We start from the raw sequence: 24,219 nt of genomic DNA on the forward strand, positions 1-24,219 counted from the left end.
AATGGGGTCATGCTACATGCTACATGCTGACTGAAAGGCAGGGGTGTAAAAAGTACCCAGAAATTATACTTACGTGAAAGTATGGGTACCATCTCAAAGTCTTACTCAAGTAAAAGTCAGAGTATCTTTTAAATGTACTAAAAAGTTAAAACTTTTTTTATTCTGGGGCAATGAAATGTTCCGTTTCGTCCTCTTCATCAATCGTACTATCGTTTGTGGCCATCTTCTGTAGCTTGTCACTCTGACCATACTGTCTATTATTCTGATAGCAGGTGTTTAATCAAAGATCACCGCTTTCTAGTCTTGCACAAGGACCAATCTGCATGGTATGGGCGGGTTAATTTTCCATTGATGGGGATTTGATTGGCTGTTTTTAAATAAAGTGCAGCCGCAGGATTAATAACGTTAACGTTAGTTCAGTCAGAGAAACAAATATAATAATTAAAATGGTTGGTCCTGCAAGATTTGTACTTTGTGCTTTGTATGTCTGCATTTTAAATGTAAGGAGTAAAAAGTATGTTTTTTCTCTGAAATGTAATTGAGTAAAAGTACAAGTATACAAACCTAATAATAATACTTGAGTAAAGTACAAATACCCAAAAACAGTACTTAAGTATTGTACGAAGTACTTTACACCCCTGCTGAAAGGTAACTGAAACCTACTCCACAGTGCACACAAACACACAAAGTAGATTTCAGTTACCTTACATTGATCAAAAACACCATTGGTAAGTAGGAAATAGAGCTAGGCTTCCAAAAAGCCTGAACTATCCCTTTAAGCAGTACACTAGACACAACACGTCTCCCGACCTCCTCGAGGACAGGGCTGTCCTCCTGGATAAGCTACACGTGTTGATTTAAAGTAGAGTCGACGGCACGCCACAGACCATGGGGGTTAAACCCACATGACATGGAAAGTCTTCTTTAAACCTGCCTGATCACACTGGCTTTGAATGACAATATGTGTGGTTTGTGCTGAGCTGAATGGTGTCAGGGTGTCAGGGTGCATCTGTATGATGTGTGAAGAGAAACCTGAAGATACAGTATATCAGGGGTTCTCAAACTTTTTTATAGCATGACCCCATTTTATTTAGGAATTGTTTTGGCGACCCCACACTTAATGTATTGTGTAATATTTCAACGTGGAATTAAGGAATATCAAAATAAAAGCACACGTTGTTGAACTTGATCATGCATATTTATTAGAAAATGTAATTACAGCACTATCACTATGTTATCAATACACATTTATAAAATGAGGCATATTTAGCCAAAATATGTTGCCATATATATATATATATATATATATATATATATATATATATATATATATAATATATATTTTTTTATTTATTTTTTTGTCAATGCGCGACCCACTGTCACCTACCCACGACCCCACTTTGGGTTGCTCAAGTGGGGTTAGATTGATCTTTATGGAGGCATTTCAGTAACTAGTACAGCTTGTATAAACATAATATGAAGTAGGAAACTTGTAGACCAGCAGTTCTCAAACTACGGGTTGCAACCCAAAGTGGGGTCGCGGCCGGGTAGGTTACATTGGCAACAGATTTTGGCTAAATATGCCTCGTTTTATAACTGTGAATTGATAACAGTGCTGTAATAAAATGTTCTAATAAATACGCATGATCAAGTTCAACAACGTGTGCTTTTATTTTGATATTCCTTAATTCCACATTGAATTTCACGATACATTAAGTGTGGGGTCCCCAAAAGAATTCCTAAATAAAATGGGGTCGTGGTATGAAAAAGTTTGAGAACCCCTGTTGTAGACAATGCTAGTCGTTTACTTATTTGTTGGTTGGAAAATTCACACAAGGAGTTGTGGATTTAGTCGAGTCACTTGCCAAATAATTTTGGGTCCCAGAGAGTAAGGTCGCTTTCACCTATAGTTCGGTAGACTCGGTGTGATTCAGGGGTGAAGTTGCAACATTGTTGCATTTTTCATTTAGTTTCCTTAGCTTTCACTTTCTAAACAAGGCCATGTGATCACGCAGGTCAGCTTTTTATTGGACATAATTGGACATAATCCCATAATCCCAGGCGGACCAGAGTTTTAATGAGCTTTCACACCACCCAAAACCAACCGACTACCCAGAAGGATACGAACCAGGGTTCAATCAATGTGGACCAAAGAGCTCAGGTGTGAAAGCGATATAAAGAAGCATAGAAGAAGAGCTGGTGATGGCATGGTGGCATCTGAGCTTCTTCTTCAGTGGTGATTAGAACCATGGCAGATCAATACAGGTATTTCTAATGAAAAGGGAAGAATGGTTGAGTGGTTGATCTGAGGAAGTGAGCTCTCGTTGACGTCTCTAATACATCCCCTGACGCATACGAGTGGTCCGCTCCAACCTCGCTGCTGTATATAATATATGTATAGATATAGAATTAAGTGGTGGGTCAGTCAACAGCTCTTAAAATATTGTCAGACCTAGATACTTGAGTAGTATTCCATATGAGACCTTGGTCTTTGATCCAGTGAATGAAGCTTTTTTCCCCCTAAGTGCTACAGATAGGTAATAATAAACTTTATTTGTATAGCACTTTTCATACAGCAATTGCAGTTCAAAGTGATTCACAGCAGTAAGAAATACAGGCATAAGCGAGCATGAAAAAGATAGAGGTAGCAAGGTATGGTAAATCACAGTGTTTAACATTAGGATCTAACTGTTAAGGATTACGACACAGACAGGTAATCAGAGTTAGCCAAAACAAGGGCATGATTTATGAATACACAAAAAAGCGGCACTGACCCTTTAAGGGTAAAAAAACACTAAAGTCCAAGAACACAAATTGCAGCACTGTGCCTTTAAAGGGCGAACAAAAGGTACACAGGAATCTTAAAGAACACGGGCATCTTCCCGACCAGAACGCTGCCGACGGGCAACGCAGCAAACAGGGGATCCAAGGGGAATGGAGTGAGAACACGGCATCCTCCCGTGGAACAATAGAGAGCGATGACGAGCCTCACCCCAGGAACGAGGTCCATGAGAGGGAGTAGGACAGTAGCCGGCACGACGTCTCACCCCAGGGACGTGGCGGTAGATGGTAGCAATGTAGAATGGCACAACGTCTGGAGTGAGAATATAGAAATCCTCCCGTGGAAGTTTAGAGAGCGACGACGATGTCTCACCAGGAGCGCGGCGGTAGATGGTGGCAGCAAGATGACCTGCAGGAGTGGAAGGCAACCAGCAGTACTAATACTCTCCCGAGGAGCTGATTACCAACCACTCACAGGTGCGCAAGGAACAATGTTCGGCACGCCCCCTCGTTGGGCAGCATGCAGTCCTACCCAGCCCAGCGGTTTGATTCATTTAAAAGATAGGCAATACTAAAAATAATAAAATAGAATAGACAGAGTAAAAAAGTGTGATAAAATAGTTCGAAAAAAATATACAATAACATTTACAACAGAGCATCGCTCATAACACTTAATAGGTAGTTGATGATGATGATGATGAAGAGTGCTTAGGGGCGACAGTGGCTCGGGAGGTAGATCAGTTGTCTGGCAATCCGGAGGTTCCCGGTTCGATTCCCACTCACAGGCAGCTTGTCGATGTGTCCTTGAGCAAGACACTTAACCCCAAATTGCTCCCGATGAGCAGGTTGGCACCTTGCATGGTTGCCTCTGCCGTCGGTGTGTGAATGTATGAGTGAATGTGTGAGTGAATGGGTAAAAATGTGAGTAACAGGCGGTTAGGTGGCCGAGCGGAGATTGCGTTCGTCACCAACCCCGGAGCTGTGAGCTGGATTCGAACGAATCCAGCTCACAGCTCCGGGGTTGTCACCAGCTTGGCTGGCCGTCTGCACTAATACAATTGGCTGTATTAGAGGGTGGGAGAAGCTGGCGGGGTGGGTCCGGGTCATTGTAAACAGCGACTCCTACAGTTCGGTCGGGGCGCCTGCTAAGCGCGGATAGGACTTGAGGGGGATAGTGTGGTCCTCCCACACGCTACGCCCTCTCGATGAGAATCCGCGCTGCCAGGTGAAAAGAAGCGGTGATTGGCTGGACGTGTGTCGGAGGAAGCACGTGGTAGCCTCCACTCTCCCAGATGATCTGACTGTGGGGGGTAAGTGCGCAGCGACCAGGAAGGGACTGGGAATTGGCATACGACTAACATTGGGATGGGAGAAAATCGGAGGAAAATGGAGGGGGAAAAAGACCAAAAAAAAAGAAAAAAAAAAAAATGTGAGTAACAAATTGTAAAGCGCTTTGGATAAAAGCGCTATATAAAAAAGCAGCCATTTACCATTCACCATTTAGTTGACCTCTGATTCCTGTTTGTTTGTCCTTCTCCTCCTTGGAACCAGTCCTGACGTGCCGGGACCCGGGGAGCGTGGAGCACAGTCGCAGGGTGGTGACGGGCCAGCGGCTCACAGTGGGCTCCACGGTGCAGTACCTCTGTGATAAGGGCTACTCTCTCTCCGGCAGCAGCCTGCTCACCTGCTACAACCGAGATGCCGCCAACCCCAAGTGGAGCGAGAGGTTACCCAAGTGTGTCCGTAAGTCAAGACGGCCCTGAGAACTCACCTGTTCATGAAGGCTCCGTCTAGCCTGCCTGTCCTCTGTTGTTATTATTACTATTTATTTTGTCTATAAAGCATAAAGCATCCTTATTAGCTTATTATTAGCATCCTTATTATCGTCCTTATTATCGTCCTTATTAGCACCCTTATTAGCACCTTTATTAGTGCCCTTATTAGCGCCCTTATTAGTGCCCTTATTAGCGCCCTTATTAGCGCCCTTATTAGCGCCCTTATTAGCGCCCTTATTAGCGCCCTTATTAGCGCCCTTATTAGCGCCCTTATTAGCGCCCTTATTAGCGCCCTTATTAGCGCCCTTATTAGCGCCCTTATTAGCGCCCTTATTAGCACCCTTATTAGCGTCCTTATTAGTGCCCTTATTAGTGCCCTTATTAGCGCCCTTTTTAGCGGCCTTATTATCATCCTTATTAGCGTCCTTATTATTATGTCCAATGTTTTATTCCAAAACTAGTATTTAAAATATGTTTGCTGGAGTATTGTAAAAGTGTAACAACACGTATGTTTATGTATTTGTATAGTTAAATACAACTATACAACATAGTTTAAGTATAGATTAACACACACGTGTTAAGTATGAATTACACACTGGGCTAGTTTTCACACACATTGAGTGTGTGTGTGTGTGTGTGTGTGTGTGTGTGTGTGTGTGTGTGTGTGTGTGTGTGTGTGTGTGTGTGTGTGTGTGTGTGTGTGTGTGTGTGTGTGTGTGTGTGTGTGTGTGTGTGTGTGTGTGTGTGTGTGTGTGTGTGTGTGTGTGTGTGTGTGTGTGTGTGTGTGTGTGTGTGTGTGTGTGTGTGTGTGTGTGTGTGTGTGTGTGTGTGTGTGTGTGTGTGTGTGTGTGTGTGTGTGTGTGTGTGTGTGTGTGTGTGTGTGTGTGTGTGTGTGTGTGTGTGTGTGTGTGTGTGTGTGTGTGTGTGTGTGTGTGTGTGTGTGTGTGTGTGTGTGTGTGTGTGTGTGTGTGTGTGTGTGTGTGTGTGTGTGTGTGTGTGTGTGTGTGTGTGGAATCTCTGGAATCTCTCAGCACAGCCTCTGATAGCATTGATGACCTGTCCACCTCACACACAGATAAAGAGCCAGCCTTGTTGGAGAAAATTATATATTGGGTGGGAGATGATACTTGACACAGCGTGTCTATAGTCAATTTGCATCAGAGGACCTGGAGGATGAAAATTACCATTTTTCTTTGCAGACAGGAAGGACAGGTTTGTCGATCTGTCTTTGTGCAATAAGAGCTGCTCAAACAGGGGGGTGATAGGCCCCACTCCAAAATGAATGAGCTGATCTGATCTGCCTCGTATCTGTTTGTTGGATGAGTGTGGATGTGTAGATTGCGTCTGTGCGCATGTCCGTGCCATTATATCATAGGTCTCTTCTGTCCATGCGTGAGTTATTGGACTGGATACACAGTAATACATTATCAGAAGTTGTAAACCACAACATCTTGTTTTTTTTGTTTTTTGTTTTGGCGCCATCTTTTGGTGATAAGTGGTCATTGCAGTTGCATTTTTGCACTGCACTTAACTCTCTATTTCAAGTTTCAAGTTTCTTTAATAGTTGTCATACAGAAGTACAGAATACTTTTATACAAAATGCTTCTTACTGTTGCGCTCCAGAGACTGTGCAAGACAAGATAAGTATGAAATAAAATAACATAGTAAAATTAGAAGTAAAAAAAATGAGGTCACAGTGTTCAGTTTAGACATATGTACAATGTTCGATGCAGAATAGACGTAGTTACCATACAATATACAATACTGTGCAGTGTACTAATATACAATACTATATAGTGCAAGGCAGAAATGGAGAAATGGGACGAGGTGCAATTTAGGTACAATTCACAGTAGGTGTACGAGTTGTAGTGCAAATCCTTTATCAATAAATATAAAGTGTAAGTGTGTTTGTGTGATCTAAAGTGTGGAGAGTGGGTGCTGCAGTGTGTTGTTTGTTTGAGTGAGTGTGTGCGTGTGGGTGTGTGTGCTGTGTGCATTTGATGGTTGTTGCATAGTGATTATTGTTCGTTTAGCAGCCTGATGGCCTGGGGATAGAAGCTTCTTCTGAGTCTTTCTGTGCTCGCCTTAAGACTCCGGTATCGCTTGCCTGACCGCAGCAGTTCAAAGAGGCAGTTGTTCGGGTGGCTCGAGTCCTTAATAATTCTCTTAGCCTTCCCCTTGCACCGCTTGTTGTAAATGTTCTGGAGGGTGGGAAGCCCCCCTCCAATTGTGCGTTCGGCTGAACGTGTCACTCTTTGTAGTCTGCTACGGTCTTGTGCAGTGCTATTCCCAAACCAGGAGGTGATGTTGCCGGTCAGGATGCTCTCTATTGTACATGAGTAGAAGTTCCTAAGGGTCTTCTGACTGACTTGGAACTTCCTTAGGCGCCTGAGGAAGTAGAGGCGTTGTCGTGCCTTCTTCACAACACTGTCAATGTGTGTGGTCCATGTCAAGTCCTCGGATATGTGGGCTCCGAGGTACTTGAAACTGTTCACTCTCTCAACCGGTGCCCCGTCGATGCTGAGGGGGCTGTAGTCCTTGACCCCCGACCTCCTGAAGTCCACAATCATCTCTTTTGTTTTGCTGACGTTCAGGGAGAGGCAGTTCTCCTGACACCACTGTGACAGGTTCTCTACCTCTTCCAGGTAGGCCCTTTCGTCGTTGGCAGAGATCAGGCCCACCACTACTGTGTCATCAGCAAATTTGATGATGGTGTTGTTCCGCTGTGCTACGCAGTCATGTGTGTACAGGGAGTAGAGGAGGGGGCTCAGAACACAGCCCTGGGGGGCCCCTATGTTGAGCGTGATGGATGAGGAGGTGCAGTTGCCAGCTCTTACCACCTGGGGTCTGCCCGTCAGGAAGTCCAAGACCCACTGGCAGAGGTCATAGTTCAAGCCCAGGTCCCTGAGCTTGGCTATGAGTTTGGAGGGGACTATGGTATTGAATGCTGAGATGTAGTCGATGAACAGCATTCTCACATAGTTCCCCTGCCTCTTGTCCAGGTGGCGTGAATATTAAAGGCAACCAACTTGTGTTCAGCTTTTCGTTCAGCGTTTCTCTGATTGGCCACACGGCCAATCAATCAATCCACTAGCACACGCCCTCGCGCAAAGAGAGACGCGGCAAAAGCGCTGGTCGAACCAGCGGTGTTCTGTTGTGTGACTGTACTCTACAGCGGTGTTCTGTTGTGTGACTGTACTAAACACTTCCACCACATGACCGACATTTGACATACAGTACACCTCCTATCTATGTTGGGATTATGTTTGGTCATGACAAAACAATAAAAATCGCTTCGCAAAATATGAGAGCGCGCCGCTGTCATTGAAGGGCTTCCTACAACAGAGCACCGCCGCTGCTGCTGCTGAAGCTGTATCAAGCCGGCGGCGGTGCACGGACGCCGGGGAAAAACCACCGCGTCGCCCCGCTGGCGCTTCAGGCTCAGCAGCCTCCACGGGCGAAATAACATATAACGTTACAGTTCCACACTGATGTACAGTGAGTGTCTAATATGGCTGTCGCGAAGTCATGCCTCTCCCTCTGAAAGCCCATCCACGCTGTGTATCATAGACTACGTTTCGCGTTCCATTGATTAACGCCATTACCTGCTGTGCTGTAGGAAGCAGAGGTACAGTAAGTTACAGTAGGTGTAGGTTACATGTTTAATCAAAGCCCATACAATTTTTTAGATGAATGATTGTGGATATAATATAGAAAACACATCATTATGATATTTGAAATATTATGAAAAATTGTATGGGCTTTGATTAAACATGTAACCTACACCTACTGTAACTTACTGTACCTCTGCTTCCTACAGCACAGCAGGTAATGGCGTTAATCAATGGAACGCGAAACATAATAACTTTACGCTTTCTAGTTCAGCGCATTTCATAACTGTATGGGCTTTGTTTATACACGAGTGCGAATCTGGTAGTCTATGATACACAGCGTGGATGGGCTTTCAGAGGGAGAGGCATGACTTCGCGACAGCCATATTAGACACTCACTGTACATCAGTGTGGAACTGTAACGTTATATGTTATTTCGCCCGTGGAGGCTGCTGAGCCTGAAGCGCCAGCGGGGCGACGCGGTGGTTTTTCCCCGGCGTCCGTGCACCGCCGCCGGCTTGATACAGCTTCAGCAGCAGCAGCGGCGGTGCTCTGTTGTAGGAAGCCCTTCAATGACAGCGGCGCGCTCTCATATTTTGCGAATGCATAAACTATATCCGCCATAATTTAAGATATAGTTTATGCATTCGCAAATATGAGAGCTCTGTCAGCGATTTTTATTGTTTTGTCATGACCAAACATAATCCCAACATAGATAGGAGGTGTACTGTATGTCCACTGCTACCGCAGCTGAACACAAGTTGGTTGGAACAGCAGCCTGCTGCTCGCGCGCCGCTCGCTTGCTCCTTGGATTTCATTTGGGACGTGCGCTTGCCTGCGCGTGGGGGCGGGGGGGCGCGGCCAATCAGAGAAAAGCCGAACACAAGTTGGTTGCCTTTAATATTCACGCGTCCAGGTGTGATGCTGCTGTGTGCAGCACATGGGCTATGGCTATGATGAACTTAAACGAGTTGTTCCCGAGAATGTCCCATCAGACACTGAATGAATGAATGAATGAATGAATGAATGAATGAATGAATGAATGAATGAATGAATGAAAACTTTATTTAACAGATTGCAGAATGGCTACAATACAGTACGGCTCAATACATACAATTGTTAAGGGGATGCAGACCTGAAAAAGACGTTTGTCTTGTTTCCATCAGGGTCCCCCATTTTCAATTCATATAGACATTTATGACATACACAACATACATGACATTTATGGCATAGGGACATATAGGTATTTAGTACTGATACATTTGTGACATAAACGGTATTCAAATATACAGTACTGTTACCCCTAGATCCTGACAGAGTATATATACATATGTTGGGGAGGGAACTGTACATTAGGAGGGGGTGGGTGGGTGGGAGAGAAATATCCATATGGCGGGGAGGGAATATGTACATGCGGTGGGGAGGAGACTGTCTATTAGGAGGTGGTGGGGGGTTTGGGCATTTATGGTGGCCAGTTTCGAATTGCAGCCTCCCGTAGGTGCTCTTTAAGAGCGGTTTTGAATGTGGGTAGAGATTCCTTTACAGCTTTGGGTAGGGCGTTCCACATTGATGTGGCATAATTGCGAAACGTGTTTAGTCCCTTGTTTGAGCCGAATCTGGGTTTAACATGATTTGTTGAGCTTCCTCTGGTGTAGTGGTTGTGGTATTCACTGACCTTTGGGAAGTATTTTGACATATACATGGGTACCTTAGTCGTATAGTGTATCTTGTAGACCAGGCCCATTGCAAGTTGCTGTACTCTGTCGTCTACTCTAAGCCATCCTAGGTTGTCAAAGTGGGCAGGGGTGAGGTGGGTTCTGGGGGTAAGGTCAAGTAGTAGTCTGACCAGTTTGTTTTGTGATGTTTGTAATTTTGTTTTAAGCGCCTTTGAGGTGCTTTGGTACCATGAGGTGCACGCATAGTCGTAGTACCCTTGAATGAGTGCTCCTGCCAGAGTATTCAGGGTATTCTTGTTTACCAGAGAGGAGATCCGGTACAAGAATCTAGTTCGTTGGTTGACTTTTTTTATTACATTGGATGCCATTTTGTCACAGGAAAGATTTGCTTCTAGGATGGAACCCAGGTAGGTAATTTCGTCTTTCCTTGTGACAATATTGTCACCCACTGCAACTGAGAAGCCGTCGGTCTTGCTGAGTTTGTTATTTGAACCGAAGAGAATGGACTCTGTTTTGCCCATGTGTAATGATAGTTTGTTATCAGCGAGCCATATGCAGATTTTGCCTAGTTCCGAGCTGAGGGTTTTTTCAACCTGCAACTTGTTCTTGTCAGAGACCAGCAGGGCTGAGTCGTCCGCAAACAGGAACAAGTTGCAGTCACAGGCTGACGACATGTCATTTGCATAAATTAGGAAGAGTAGCGGTCCTAGTATGCTTCCTTGTGGAACACCACAGCTCACTGTGGTTTAGAACGGCAAATGAAAATGTTCATGGACTGGGTTACGGTATCACTATTCTGTTGTACCAATCGGTGATGGAGAAATACAGACATTGACAGTATTTATATGAAAATGTTATTACACAGTGAGTCAGGAGGCAGAGCGGTCATCTATTGATCTGAAGGTTCCTGAGCAAGCTGCTGAACCCCTAACTGCTACTGTCGTCTGTGCGTGTGCGTGTGTGTGTGTGTGTGTGTGTGTGTGTGTGTGTGTGTGTGTGTGTGTGTGTGTGTGTGTGTGTGTGTGTGTGTGTGTGTGTGTGTGTGTGTGTGTGTGTGTGTGTGTGCGTGCGTGCGTGCGTGCGGGCGTGCGGGTGTGTATGTGAGGCATAAGTTGTAAAAGCGTGTTTTCGAGAAAAGCAGTCCATTTTAACTCTGCAAGACCCCGATATATTTCTACTTGCAAAAAAAGGTCAACCTTTCAGATGGTGTTGTAGGAGTACTTTGGAGAGGAAAACTGTTGAAGTTATGTTATATACGATTGCATGTAACTGCTTAACTGTTTCCACAAGAGGGCGCTATAGGCGTAGCTATTGAAGCTGACGCCAGGTAAGAGGTATCTTTATCTTTATCTTTATTACGGATCCCCATTAGTCATCACCGCAGCAACAACTAGTCTTCCTGGGGTCCACACACAACAAAAACAGTACATACATACATACATAACATTATAGTAGCATACATTTAAAAATATATTCCAATATTCCTACATAGCATTACAGTACACAAACAGAGTATCAGATCACAGAAAATACAATAAAATGGATTAAACTGTCAGACAGTCATATCTTTACAGTGTAAACTACAGTATCTGTGTTTTTCTTTAATGTAAACTAATTTCTTTTTCTCTCAATGCTCTTTTCAAATTATTTTTAAAACGTATCTTACTGGTTATCTGAGTAAGATGTACTGGCAGTTTATTCCAATATGACATGGCTCTATATAACACAGTTTTCTTTGCTGCATTGGTTTTTGGTAGTAGCAGTGTGAACGTTTCCCTACAGGCATGCCTAGTATTATACTTATGTCAATCATGTGTACATGTTAGCTGTGAATACAAACAGATAGGTTCTCTTGAGATATATATATATTCCTCATGAACAAGATCAGGCTGCAATCCAGTCTGTCTTCCACCTTCAACCACAACAGCTTGGTATGCATCCCCTCCACACTGTTTCTCATTGAGCAGTTCAGGGCCAGACGGGCCGCTCTGTTCTGAGTGAGCTGGATCTTATTGCGTAGTTCGATGCGTCAATGTCTGTGGTGGGGGGGGGGGGCATTAGACCAAACAGCTGGACAGTAGTCAAGGTGAGAAAGAACTAATGACTGTATCACTTGCTTCAATATCAGATCGGCTAGAAAATACCTACACCTTCTGATAATTGAAATACCTCTGCTCATTTTGGCAACCACATTGTTGGTGTGAGTTGACCAGTGTTCCATCAAGTGTGACACCCAACAGCTTTGCCTCTCTAACTTGCTCAATAGCTGTTCCGTCTAAAGATATACTTAGCTTCACGTCTTTTCTTATAGTATGCTTGGATCCCAATATTAGGCTCTTGGTTTTTGAGATGTTTAACTTCAGCCTGTTTTCAGACACCCAAGTGGACACTAAGTTCAAATCTCTCTGAAGGACTTCATTAAGCTCTTCTGTCTTGTCTGATGATGCATACATTGTAGTATCATCGGTGTAACTGAGGGGTTACAAAACCCTGACTGTATTAAAGATTGTGATAGATTAAACCACTGCTAATTATGTACTTAAGCATTACATCACACGCAGGAGTGGTTTGTGACCAATAAACCATGCCTAGGGGTGGTTGTTAGGCCCGAGGCGCAGCCGAGGGTCGTTAGACCCCCCTAGGCATGGTTTATTGGTCACAAATCACGACTGCACGTGGTGTAAAGCTTTTATACAACTGCCAGATTCATCCAACCTTATTTCTATACAATAAACACACATTAATCGAAGATTTATTGAAAAAACCATCCGCCAGAAAAAGTAGTTCCCACAACTCCATGTGGAAGCAGCTTGAAGTGCATCCAACCAAACTAACACATCCAACTGTGTATTATTGGAATGATTGAGAGAAGTTGCCTCATGTGGAAGCAGCTTGAAGTGCATCCAACCAACTAACACATCCAACTGTGTATTATTGGAATGATTGATTGAAAATTTATTAAAACGTTTTCTTTGCCCTATAGGAAAAAAACGTTTTCTTCGCCCTATTTTTTTATTTATTTCTTTTAGCCTAAACTTAACCAGTTGGAAACCAGGGGTACAGTAATAAAATTAGCAATCAATCAATCAATCAATTCAATAGACCATGCTCACTTAAAACAGCGCTGCTTCTCTCTCAGTCTGACTCCCCCGCTGTTGCAGACAGGAGTGTGTGTGTGTGTGTGTGCGTGTGTGTGTGTGTGTGTGTCACAGTGTGTGTGTGCGTGTGTGTATGTGTGTGTGTGTGTGTGTGTGTGTGTGTGTGTGTGTATGTGTGTGTGTGTGTTTGTGGGTACGCCAGCGTCGGACAGTGTGAGAGAGAACGCTGCAAGAAAGTAGGAAGGAAGAAATTTAAATCAATCAATTAATCTATCAATCAATCCGCCAGCGTCGGACAGTGTGAGAGAGAACGCTGCAGTCGGAAAGTAGGAAGGAAGAAATTTAAATCAATCAATTAATCTATCAATCAATCCGCGATTTTTCTTTTGTTCTAGATTGAGTCAAGACCCATCAATTACATCATCCAACATTGTTTAAAATACTAACACGTTCCCCTTGACAGAATCGCTTTATATTTAGTCGTTATGACGCTATCAACATATCCATTTGTTAAAGATTATTGTCCGCCATCTTGTTTTTTCCGACGGAGTGATCCGGCGGAGTGATGTGATTCGGTGGTGGGCGGGTCCTGGGACCAGGAGCGTGGATTATGAAGGATACATACGTGTAAATGGACTGTTTCAGCCAATCAGAATAGAGAAATTTGCATGCCGTTGTATAATTAGTATTACTTGCCAGACAGTACAACTAATTATGGCAGACACTCAGAATAACACGGCACGGTGAAAAAGAAATATCATTGAGGGTATTTATTATTATGCAGCAAATTGTACAGAGATGAGAATTAAGGTCGCGCTTGTATGGCGAAGAATATGAATAAGTCAGTCAGTAGCAAAGTCAGTGGGAATAGAATAATTCCTACGATGGGGTACTAGACTAACGCCGCCTGGCGTAGGATAGCAATATCGGGGGAAACGCTGGTACCGCTGGAGACAAGGGGTTTCCTCCCAGAGATGTAAGCTCTGGAGGGAAGAAGAATGTTCGGATACTCAGTCTGTTCAATTGAAGAAGAAGGGGGTTCGCGTACAGAATCCAGTCCTTGTAATCCAAAGGCTCAGCAACAAAGCAATAACTGTAATCCAATTGCACGATAGCAATGACGATAGCCAGCTAGCTTCGGTCCACGAAGCCAGCCCGAAGTAGATCCTCAAGGTGGTAAAATCCAAACGACAGTGGGTATTAACGATGCTCTTCTCCAGGTAGTACGTTCCACAATCACTATAATCCAACCAAATACTGGTTCTGCAATCGCCGCCGTCGGTTCCAATATGCACATGTCCAGTAGGTTCTCCGACTAGGCCCTCCTCGTGTACTGGCACCAATGTATTTAGTCCACACACACTGGCTAAGGTTCCACTAGCTAAACGAACGAACTGCTGGGTAATGCTGCACACGAACGAACTGCTGTTGGCACGATACACAATAAATAACGACTCTTTACTTCACATTAAGCTAAGTCGAACTTGACGTTACTGCATTAACTCTGACACTTTTACTATTCACTTCGCACGTGGTTCTCAACGCTCTGTTTAGACGAACTGCTTGACTTCACTGTTTTACCAAACGAACGCACACGATGAACTGCTGAACTGCTGCTGTTCGCACCTGCCGCGATATATATACTTAAGTGGCTTTCTAGTGCCAAACCTCAGTTCTCGTCTCGAATCAATGCGCCGTCTCCAGGCATGTTCCAACATGCATGGACTCGCCTTTGAACCTGACTTTAGGGGCTCGCCGTCTGGCGCCGATAACGTTATCCAATGAGGAAAGTGAATATTACTGGGATTCAAACGCAGGCTTAAAGGGATATAACGTGTATATATAAATAATATACAAGGTATATAAAACAATAAATGTAGATTCTCAGCTTTTAATCTGGCCCTTCACAACAGCCGCCTCCTAATTAGTCCGCAGTCCGCACCTAATTAGTTAAAGGAGACAGATTAATATTCCAGTCAACAACTCAATACTTGTTGTGAGGATTAGGGCAATCTACAAAGTCAGTGGGTCATGGTCGTCATCAGGGGAGTCAGGGAGCTCCGGCAACTCTATCAGCTTCGCCACGGGTCGGGTGTAGGTCCGCCCTTGGACTATGACTTCTGCCGCGCTGACCTTCCCATCGGCACCAGTAATCACTTTGCTTACGCGGCCGGCCGGCCACGTAGCTCGGGGTAGTGACTGGTCTATGATCATAACGACTGTGTCCACCTTCAGGTTGTCCCGGTCCTTTACCCACTTCTGACGGGCTTGGAGGGACGGTAGATAGTGGAGGAGGAAACTGGTCCAAAACTGGTCAGCCAATACCTGACTGTATCTCCACATTCTTCGGCCGTTCACCTCCTCAGGTCTGTACACCGCCTCTGGAAGGGCAGGGTCCAGCCGCACCATCAAGAGATAGTTTGGGGTGACTGGGTCGAAGTCTGCTACGTCACTTGAGACGTAACCGAGGGGCTTCGAGTTCAAGACGCCCTCGATCTCCGTGAGGACTGTCGTGAGGACTTCTTCCGCCACGGTCTGGGCCCCAAGCACGGTGTACAGAGCAGTCTTTATAGAACGGACTTCTCTTTCCCAGGCTCCCCCGAAATGAGGGGCGTTCGGGGGGTTGAACTGGAATTTGATCTGGGAGGGAGCGAGGCGGGTCTTAAGTCCTTCACCCATAGCCTGGAAGCTCTCTCTCAATTCTCTTTCTCCGCCTTTGAAGTTTGTCCCTTGATCGGACAACAACACAGACGGGCTTCCTCTTCGGGCTTGAAATCTCCGGAAAGACATGAGGAATGAATCCGTACTCATGGTCTGGAGGATTTCTATATGAACAGCTCGGGTGGTCATACACTTGTACACAATGCCCCACCTCTTCTCTGTCCCTCTTCCTTTCTTGACGTTGAAAGGGCCGAAGCAGTCCACGCCCGTGGAGTGGAAGGCCTTCTCGCCGAGTCGGAGGCGGCAGGGAGGCAGGTCGGCCATCATAGGTATACTGGGCTGTGCTCGCCACTTGCGACAGTTTAAACAAGTCCGTTGGAAGCGACGTACTGCTTCTCTCCCTTGAAGTATCCAGTAACGTCGTCGGATCTCAGCGAAGACTCTCTCTGCCCCCGCGTGGTACACATCCTCGTCGTACTTCTGTATGATCAGCTCGGTTACCTTGTGTCGGCTGTTGAGGACGATAGGATGCTTGACATCATCCGTCAAGTCCGGGGCCCGTCTCAAACGACCACCCACCCTGATGAGGTGCTGGGTGTCGAGCTCGGGGGCCAAAGTGAGCAGTCGGCTGTCTGAGGGGATTGGCTTTTCCCCTTCCAGGCAGTCTAGCTCATCTGGAAATGAGTCTCTTTGGGCTCTCTTTAGCAGAAGGAGTTCTGCCTCTGCGTAGTTCGATGCGTCAATGTCTGTGGTGGGGGGGGCCTCAGGGTGGTGCCACAAGAATGTCCTTTTCTGAGCACTCTCAAGGGTTAAGCAGTCGGGAGCTTGAGGAACTCAGGACCGTCACTGTAAATGTTGGGACGTGTGAGGTCGTCTAGGGACATCCCCTGTGTGATGACATCTGCTGGGTTCTGCTTGGTGTCAACGTATCTCCAGCACGCTGATCCTACCAAGTCTTGAATCTCGGTGACTCGGACTCCGACGAAGACTTTGTATCGACAAGAATCGGACTGGATCCATGTGAGCACAGTCATGGATTCTGACCACAGGATTGTCTTTCGCACCGTTATGGTGAGTTCACGTTGTATCAGCGTGGCGAGTTGCGCGCCTACCAGAGCTGCGCAGAGCTCTAGACGCGGGATAGATTGTTGCTTGCGGGGGGCTATTCTTGAGCGAGCCAGGACGAAGGCTGTGTGTACTTCTCCTCCCTCCTCTCTGGCTCTCAAGTAAGCCACCGAACCGTAAGCTACTTCTGAGGCATCACTGAAGACGTGCAGGTCCATCTGACACGTCTCCAGCCGCACTGTGGGTGGGAAGTAGCTCCGGCGAATGTTCACCTTTTGGAGCGAGTTGAGTTCTCCCTCCCACTCTCTCCAGGTGGAAGCCAGGTGGTCGGGTATGGGGTCGTCCCAGCCCTGCTCCTTGTCCCACAGTTCTCGCACCAGCATCTTCGCCCGAGTGGTGTAAGGTAGGATACACCCCAGCGGGTCGTATTGGCTTGCGAGTGTTCTGTATACGCTCCGTCGAGTGGTCGGTAGAGGGGTCGACCTTCCCTGCTCCTGGGTCAGGGGTGTGTGTTTATAATGGAGCGAGTCTGTTTTGAAGCGCCAGACGAGGCCCAATGTCATTTCCTGTGCTTCACCTGGGGTGGTCGCCATCCAGGTCTCGCTGCTTGCTGCCTTTGTCTCTGGGGAGAGGCTGCGAAGTACTTGAGGGTCACTGCTGGCCCACTGCCTAAGGTCGAAGCCGCCTTTGATCAGGGAGGCTCGGAGCTTAAGCAGGATGGCTTCGGCTTCTTCTGGCGTTGATACGCTTTGTAGGCAGTTGTCCACGTAGAAGCTCCTCTCTACGCTTTGTCTGACCTCCTCGTCAGCTCCAGGGTCTTCGGTCACGTGCTTTTGTAGTGCGAACGTGGCGCAGCATGGGCTGCATGTGGTGCCGAAGGGGAGGACCTCCCATTGATAGATGGAGGGTTGTTCATCGTCGATCCTCTCTCTCCACAGGAACCGCAGCAGGGGCTTGTCCTCCTCCATCAGTCGCACCTGCAGGAACATCCCTTTGATGTCGCCGCTGATGGCCACTTTGTCCTGGCGGAAACGTAGTAGTACGCCGAGGAGGGAGGGGCCGAGTGTCGGGCCGGGTAGGAGCAAGTTATTCAGGTTCTGTAGTCCGATCTGGAAACTGCAGTTGAATACAATGCGGTTCTTGCCGTTGTGGTGGACCTTGTGATGGGGCACGTACCAGGATTCAGTCGTCTGGTCTGCCTCTTGATTGTTGATTTTCTTTATATGTCCCGCTGTGATCAGTTTGTCGATCTCAGCGCGGTATATAGTGGCTTGAGGGGGGTCTTTAGCTAGACGCCGCTCGGTGTTCAGTAGATAGCGTTGTGTCGCTTCTTTTGATGCGTGGAGGGTGGGCATCGCCTCAAGAGTGGAGTTGCGTATCTCATCACTCCGTCGACCTCAACCCTCTTTGTCTTCTGCTCGAGGAGGGCTATGGCATACTTGTCTTCCTTGGAGCGAACTAGTTTCCGTTCGTTCTTGAAGGGCATCGAGTCTAATGTCCATAGTCTCTCGACGTGCTGCAAGAGGGTGGTGTCGGCGTCGCTTACCCTCGTGTAGAGGCAGCGTGTGGCCGTCGGTCGGTTGGAAGACCCGGAGAGGGGGCCTTGGAGCGTCCAACCCAGGCGGGTCTTGACCGCGGCTGGGCAGCCTCTGGGTCCGATGTGGACCTGGTCCGTTGGGACGATGAGGTCTGCGTGGTCGGAGCCTATGAGCAGGGTCGGGGTGGCACCGTCGATGAATGGTATAGGCAGTCGGCGTAGGTGCACGTATTTCTCCATCAGCTGTGGGATGGGGTAGGTATAACGTGACAGACCTATGTCATGGCTTGTGAAGGCATTAGTGATGCTGTACCGCTTCTCGGGCTGCTTGACCGCTGCTATTGTGAATGAGACGTTTTCGCCTTTTATGGTCTTTAGGTCTCGCCGAATAGTACGGATTGTCATTGTTTCTTCGGTACCCCGCAGGCCCAACTGGGCTGCGGCGGAAGCGAGGAGGAGAGTCTTTTCAGACTCATCGTCGAGGACGGCGTAAGTGTCCAGGACCTTGTCCTCGTAGCTTAGGAGCACTCGGACCACCTTCAAGAGCACTCGGGAGCTCCCGCTCTTCGCAGGGTCTATATACATGACATCTACTCTCGAGCTACTTTGTGGTACGGGTCTCCTCTTGTTGCTGTCGTGTAGGACATCCAGGTGGGCGCCGTCGCACTTGCTGCATCTTTTCTTCAGGCGGCACTCAGCTGCCATGTGGCTGCGCGCGCAGCGGAAGCAGCGGCGGTTCGCTTTGATCCACTGACTCACTTCGTCAGCCGTCAACTTCTTGAAGGTGTCACATTGAGACAGCCAATGTTCATGTTCACAATACTGCCAGGCAATCTTCCACTTTCCCTTCGCGGGGGGGGTGTTGTGATTCTTGGGCCGCGGCACTGACTCGGCCTGGTGCATAACGGTCACGGACCGGCGGTTGTTATTGAACCTCCTCGGTCCATCTTTAGGGTTAGAGCCACTCCACACGAATGTGTCTAATCGTAGACTGCTGACCTCCCTGGCGAGGAAATCAGCCAGGTCTAGGAGGGATGGTTCTGGGCCGTGGGGGTCACCGTGGTCTTTCTGCCGCCGAAAACGCTCTTGGCGGGCTGGAGGGAGCTTCTCCAGTATCCGCTCCACGTTGGAATTTGCATATAGTTCATATCTCCCCTTCTCCTTTTGTGACCCCAGCATCCCCACAAGGAATTGTACCTTGATAGAGAGGTCATCTAGGGCTCTATTGTCTTTGGCTGGGGGGAGGCGGTCGATATCTCGTATTTCTTGGATCACGTAATCCCATATGCGTCCATAGCGCGCGCCGAGGGCCACCAGAGCATCTGAGTAGGGGGTTCTTGAGTTTGAATATGCCAGCGCTATGTTATGCGCTCTGGGCACTTTAAGGTGCTTGAGGAGGATGGCATATTTATAAGACTCGTCGTGTACATCGGACATTATAGTCTCTAAACACATGCGTAGTTCCGTATACTGTGCTCTGTCCTCACGCGTAAAGTCTGGGAACGTCGGTGTTCCAAGGTAAGATGCCATGGATGGCTGGGACACCAATGCGCGTAGGGGGAGAGGCCTCCTGGGCGAGTCTCCCCGTACGGGTGGTCGTGGGTTAGTGCTGGGTGGGTACCAGAGGCCGGGCCCCCAGGTGCTGCTCCTCGGTGCCGACTGTGTATTAAACTCACCCATGGGTTGGGTTGGGGGTTTGTAACGCAGTGGCTCAGGGCTGAAGTCGGGGCTGTACTGGGCCTCCTGGTCCAAAATAGGTTTGTGCTGGTGGGCTTGATGTCCTCCCTCGTCCTCCGCTAGGTCCTGGAGTCTCCTAGTTAGTTTCTCGGCGACGTAGGCGGGATCTTCCCATTGACTGGGTCCCGTATAGACCGGTCGGGGAGGGGGCTCGGCGACGTAGGCAGGTTCTTCCTGTTGGCTGGGTCCCGTGTAGATTTGTCGGGGAGGGGAAGGTGCCCTCGACCCGTGTCGTGATGATCTCCGGGAGCTCCGTGTGGAGGAGGGGGGGGTCGCCCTCTGGATCAATTGCTCTATCATCTGCGCCTGCAGACGGTCTCGCTCCGCTTCGCGCTGTGCATTGGCGCGGTCTCGCTGGATGTTCTCTTCAACCTGGAGGCGCCTCTCTTCCAGTCTGATAGTCATCGCTGCGTCAGCCTGGAGGCGACTCTCTTCCAGTCGGATGCGTTCGTGCTCATTCTGTTGTTGCGCTTGGAGACGTTCGCGCTCCACTGCAGACTGTTCGCGCGCACTCTGTTGTTGCGCTTGGAGGCGCTCTCGTTCCACTGCAGAGTGTTCGCGCTCACTAAGTGTCTGTGCTTGGAGACGGTCTCTTTCGGTTGATGCAGTTAGTGTGGCGATCAAGGCTTGTGCTAGTCGCTGGTCAGCCTCGCTGGGGGATGACACTGATGGAGGTGATCGGGCGCTGACAGGACTTGGTGGGGACCTGTTCTCTTGGCGCGCTCCGAGGTCCATCTCTTGAGCGCTGCTTCTTGATTTCCCCCGCGCCCCGAGGTCCATCTCTAAGACGCGGTACCCTTCTCTTGGGTGCGCGCCGAGGTCTATCTCGGGTGCACGCTCTTGGGTCTCTTGCGTTCCGGGGTCTATCCCAGTGGCGCTTTCTTTATACTTTGGCGCTCCGGGGTCTATTCCGGTGGCGCTGTCTTGGGGTATAGTCACGTCATGTCCCGCTTGTTCCCCCCCGTGAGCTAAGTCAGTTTCGTTTGAACCCACTGGGGTCTCTACTTGTGGGGCCGACAAGTCGATAGGATTGGGCATGCTTAAGCTATCAGTTTTATCCGTGCTTAGCGTCTTTTTAGATAAGCTAGGAGGTAAAACGAAAGCGTAGTCCTCCAGGTGTGGAGGGGGCTGACGGTTGCGCCTAGGGCGCTCTAGTTTGGGAGAGCCGTCTGGAGAGTGTCCGCCGCTGGCCATATCACTATTAATATGATATTAAGATTACTGATACCCTCCGGCTCGAAGGACCAATTGTAACTGAGGGGTTACAAAACCCTGACTGTATTAAAGATTGTGATAGATTAAACCACTGCTAATTATGTACTTAGTATTACTTGCCAGACAGTACAACTAATTATGGCAGACACTCAGAATAACACGGCACAGTGACAAAGAAATATCATTGAGGGTATTTATTATTATGCAGCAAATTGTACAGAGATGAGAATTAAGGTCGCGCTTGTATGGCGAAGAATATGAATAAGTCAGTCAGTAGCAAAGTCAGTGGGAATAGAATAATTCCTACGATGGGGTACTAGACTAACGCCGCCTGGCGTAGGATAGCAATATAGGGGGAAACGCTGGTACCGCTGGAGACAAGGGGTTTCCTCCCAGAGATGTAAGCTCTGGAGGGAAGAAGAATGTTCGGATACTCAGTCTGTTCAATTGAAGAAGAAGGGGGTTCGCGTACAGAATCCAGTCCTTGTAATCCAAAGGCTCAGCAACAAAGCAATAACTGTAATCCAATTGCACGATAGCAATGACGATAGCCAGCTAGCTTCGGTCCACGAAGCCAGCCCGAAGTAGATCCTCAAGGTGGTAAAATCCAAACGACAGTGGGTATTAACGATGCTCTTCTCCAGGTAGTACGTTCCACAATCACTATAATCCAACCAAATACTGGTTCTGCAATCGCCGCCGTCGGTTCCAATATGCACATGTCCAGTAGGTTCTCCGACTAGGCTCTCCTCGTGTACTGGCACCAATGTATTTAGTCTACGCACACTGGCTAAGGTTCCACTAGCTAAACGAACGAACTGCTGGGTAATGCTGCACACGAACGAACTGCTGTTGGCACGATACACAATAAATAACGACTCTTTACTTCACATTAAGCTAAGTCGAACTTGACGTTACTGCATTAACTCTGACACTTTTACTATTCACTTCGCACGTGGTTCTCAACGCTCTGTTTAGACGAACTGCTTGACTTCACTGTTTTACCAAACGAACGCACACGATGAACTGCTGAACTGCTGCTGTTCGCACCTGCCGCGATATATATACTTAAGTGGCTTTCTAGTGCCAAACCTCAGTTCTCGTCTCGAATCAATGCGCCGTCTCCAGGCATGTTCCAACATGCCTGGACTCGCCTTTGAACCTGACTTTAGGGGCTCGCCGTCTGGCGCCGATAACGTTATCCAATGAGGAAAGTGAATATTACTGGGATTCAAACGCAGGCTTAAAGGGATATAACGTGTATATATAAATAATATACAAGGTATATAAAACAATAAATGTAGATTCTCAGCTTTTAATCTGGCCCTTCACAACAATCGGCGTACATAACCATACATGTATTTTCTAATACCCATGGCAAATCATTTGTAAAAATGGCGTAGAAGAGGGGCTCCAGGCAGCTTCCCTGTGGAATTCCACACTGTAGGGATTTAAAGTTGGACAGGGTACCATTAAACACAACACATTGCTGTCTGTTACATAGATAGCTTTTTATCCAGTTAACAGCTGCAGTTCTGAATCCATATGCAGTTAGTTTTATGAGCAGCAACTCGTGATCTATGAGGTCAAAAGCTGCACTGAAATCCAGTAGTACAGTACCCACCATTCGCTTCCTGTCAATTTGTTGTAGCCAGTCATCTGTTAATTGTGTTAAAGCTGTACATGTAGAATAACCCTCCTTATATGCATGTTGGAATTGAGAATTGATACTGTTTTCTGAGAGGTAATGCTGAATCTGTTTAAAAACAACACCTTCCATGATTTTGCTTAAAACTGGCAAGATACTAATAGGTCGACTATTTGCTCCATTAAAAGGCTGTTTAGCATTTTTTGGAAGTGGAGTGACCTTAGCTATCTTCCACATTTGAGGAAAAACACCCTCACTTAGACATAGATAAAACATATGACACAGTGGCTTTGCTACAATTCTGGCTGCCAGCTGGAGCAGTTTACCATCTAAGTTATCATGACCACAAGGTTTGTCACACTGTATGGACAAGAGAAGCTTTTCCATTTGCTCTAGATTTATATCCATAAAATCAAATTCAAATTTTTTTTTATGCATAATATGCTGTTTAATTATTTATTCAGACAGCTTACCATCCACTGGCAGCATTTGATTCCTTATCATCTCCACCTTATCAATAAAATAATCATTAAAATGATTGGCTATATCTCGAGGTTTGGTAATAAATCCACCAGCTGCTTCTATAAACGAGGGCATCATATTTGTTTTATTCTTTCCCATGACCTCATTTAAGGTTCTCCATAACTTTTTGCTGTCACCTTTAATTTCTTCAAACTTGGATTTATAGTGTTGTTTTTTCTTCTGTGTATTCATTTTCGTGACTTTGTTTCTCAGAAAACGGTAGGCCTGCCAATCATCCGAGCCACCGGATGCAATAGCATCCTTTTTCAATTGATCCCTCTCTTTCATACAGCTTCTCAACTCCAAATCAAGCAAAGGGGCTTTAGTTGTTTTGACCGTTAATTTCCTCATAGGGGCGTGTTTGTCACAGATGGATGAGAACAGTTTCATAAATAATTGTAAGGCATTCTCTGTACTCGTTAGTTCAGTCACATTATCCCATTGTATCTCGTTCAAGTCTTCAACAAACACATTTTCATTGAAATTATTGTACATTCTCTTGTATATAACTTTAGGCCCAGCTTTTGGCACCTTAGTTTTCCTTGCTACTGCAATGATGTTATGATCACTAAAGCCTACTGGCACAGATACTACTTTTGAACACATCTCCACAGAGTTTGTGAAAATGTGATCAATGCAAGTTGAAGATCTTCCTGTGCACCTGATGTTAACTCTGGTTGGTGCATTCACAATCTGTGATAGATTGCACACATTGGCCACATCACTTAATTTCTTTTTTAATGTACATGTTTTGGAGAACCAGTCAATATTAAGGTCTCCAACAAAATATATTTCTCTGTCAATACCAGTGACTATTTGTAGCATCTTGCATATATCTTCAAGGTACTGTATGTTTGAGCCCGGTGGTCTGTAGCAGCAGCCTATTAGAATTG

General features: G+C 46.7%; 1 protein-coding gene across 1 annotated transcript in view; it reads left to right on the forward strand.

The window, feature by feature from the left end:
- LOC311233485 (seizure protein 6-like) overlaps window positions 1–24,219 on the forward strand; it is a gene marked incomplete at both ends in the record, with an annotated part of 402,600 nt that overhangs the window by 347,245 nt on the left and 31,136 nt on the right. Inside the window, one exon of the mRNA XM_084320453.1 lies at window positions 4,333–4,524. Coding sequence (XP_084176579.1) covers window positions 4,333–4,524 — 192 coding nt within the window. The remainder of the gene's footprint in view (window positions 1–4,332; window positions 4,525–24,219) is intronic.

The sequence above is a fragment of the Notolepis coatsorum genome (assembly GCF_963971535.1).
Source record: "Notolepis coatsorum genome assembly, chromosome: 8".
Lineage (NCBI taxonomy): Eukaryota > Metazoa > Chordata > Actinopteri > Aulopiformes > Paralepididae > Notolepis > Notolepis coatsorum.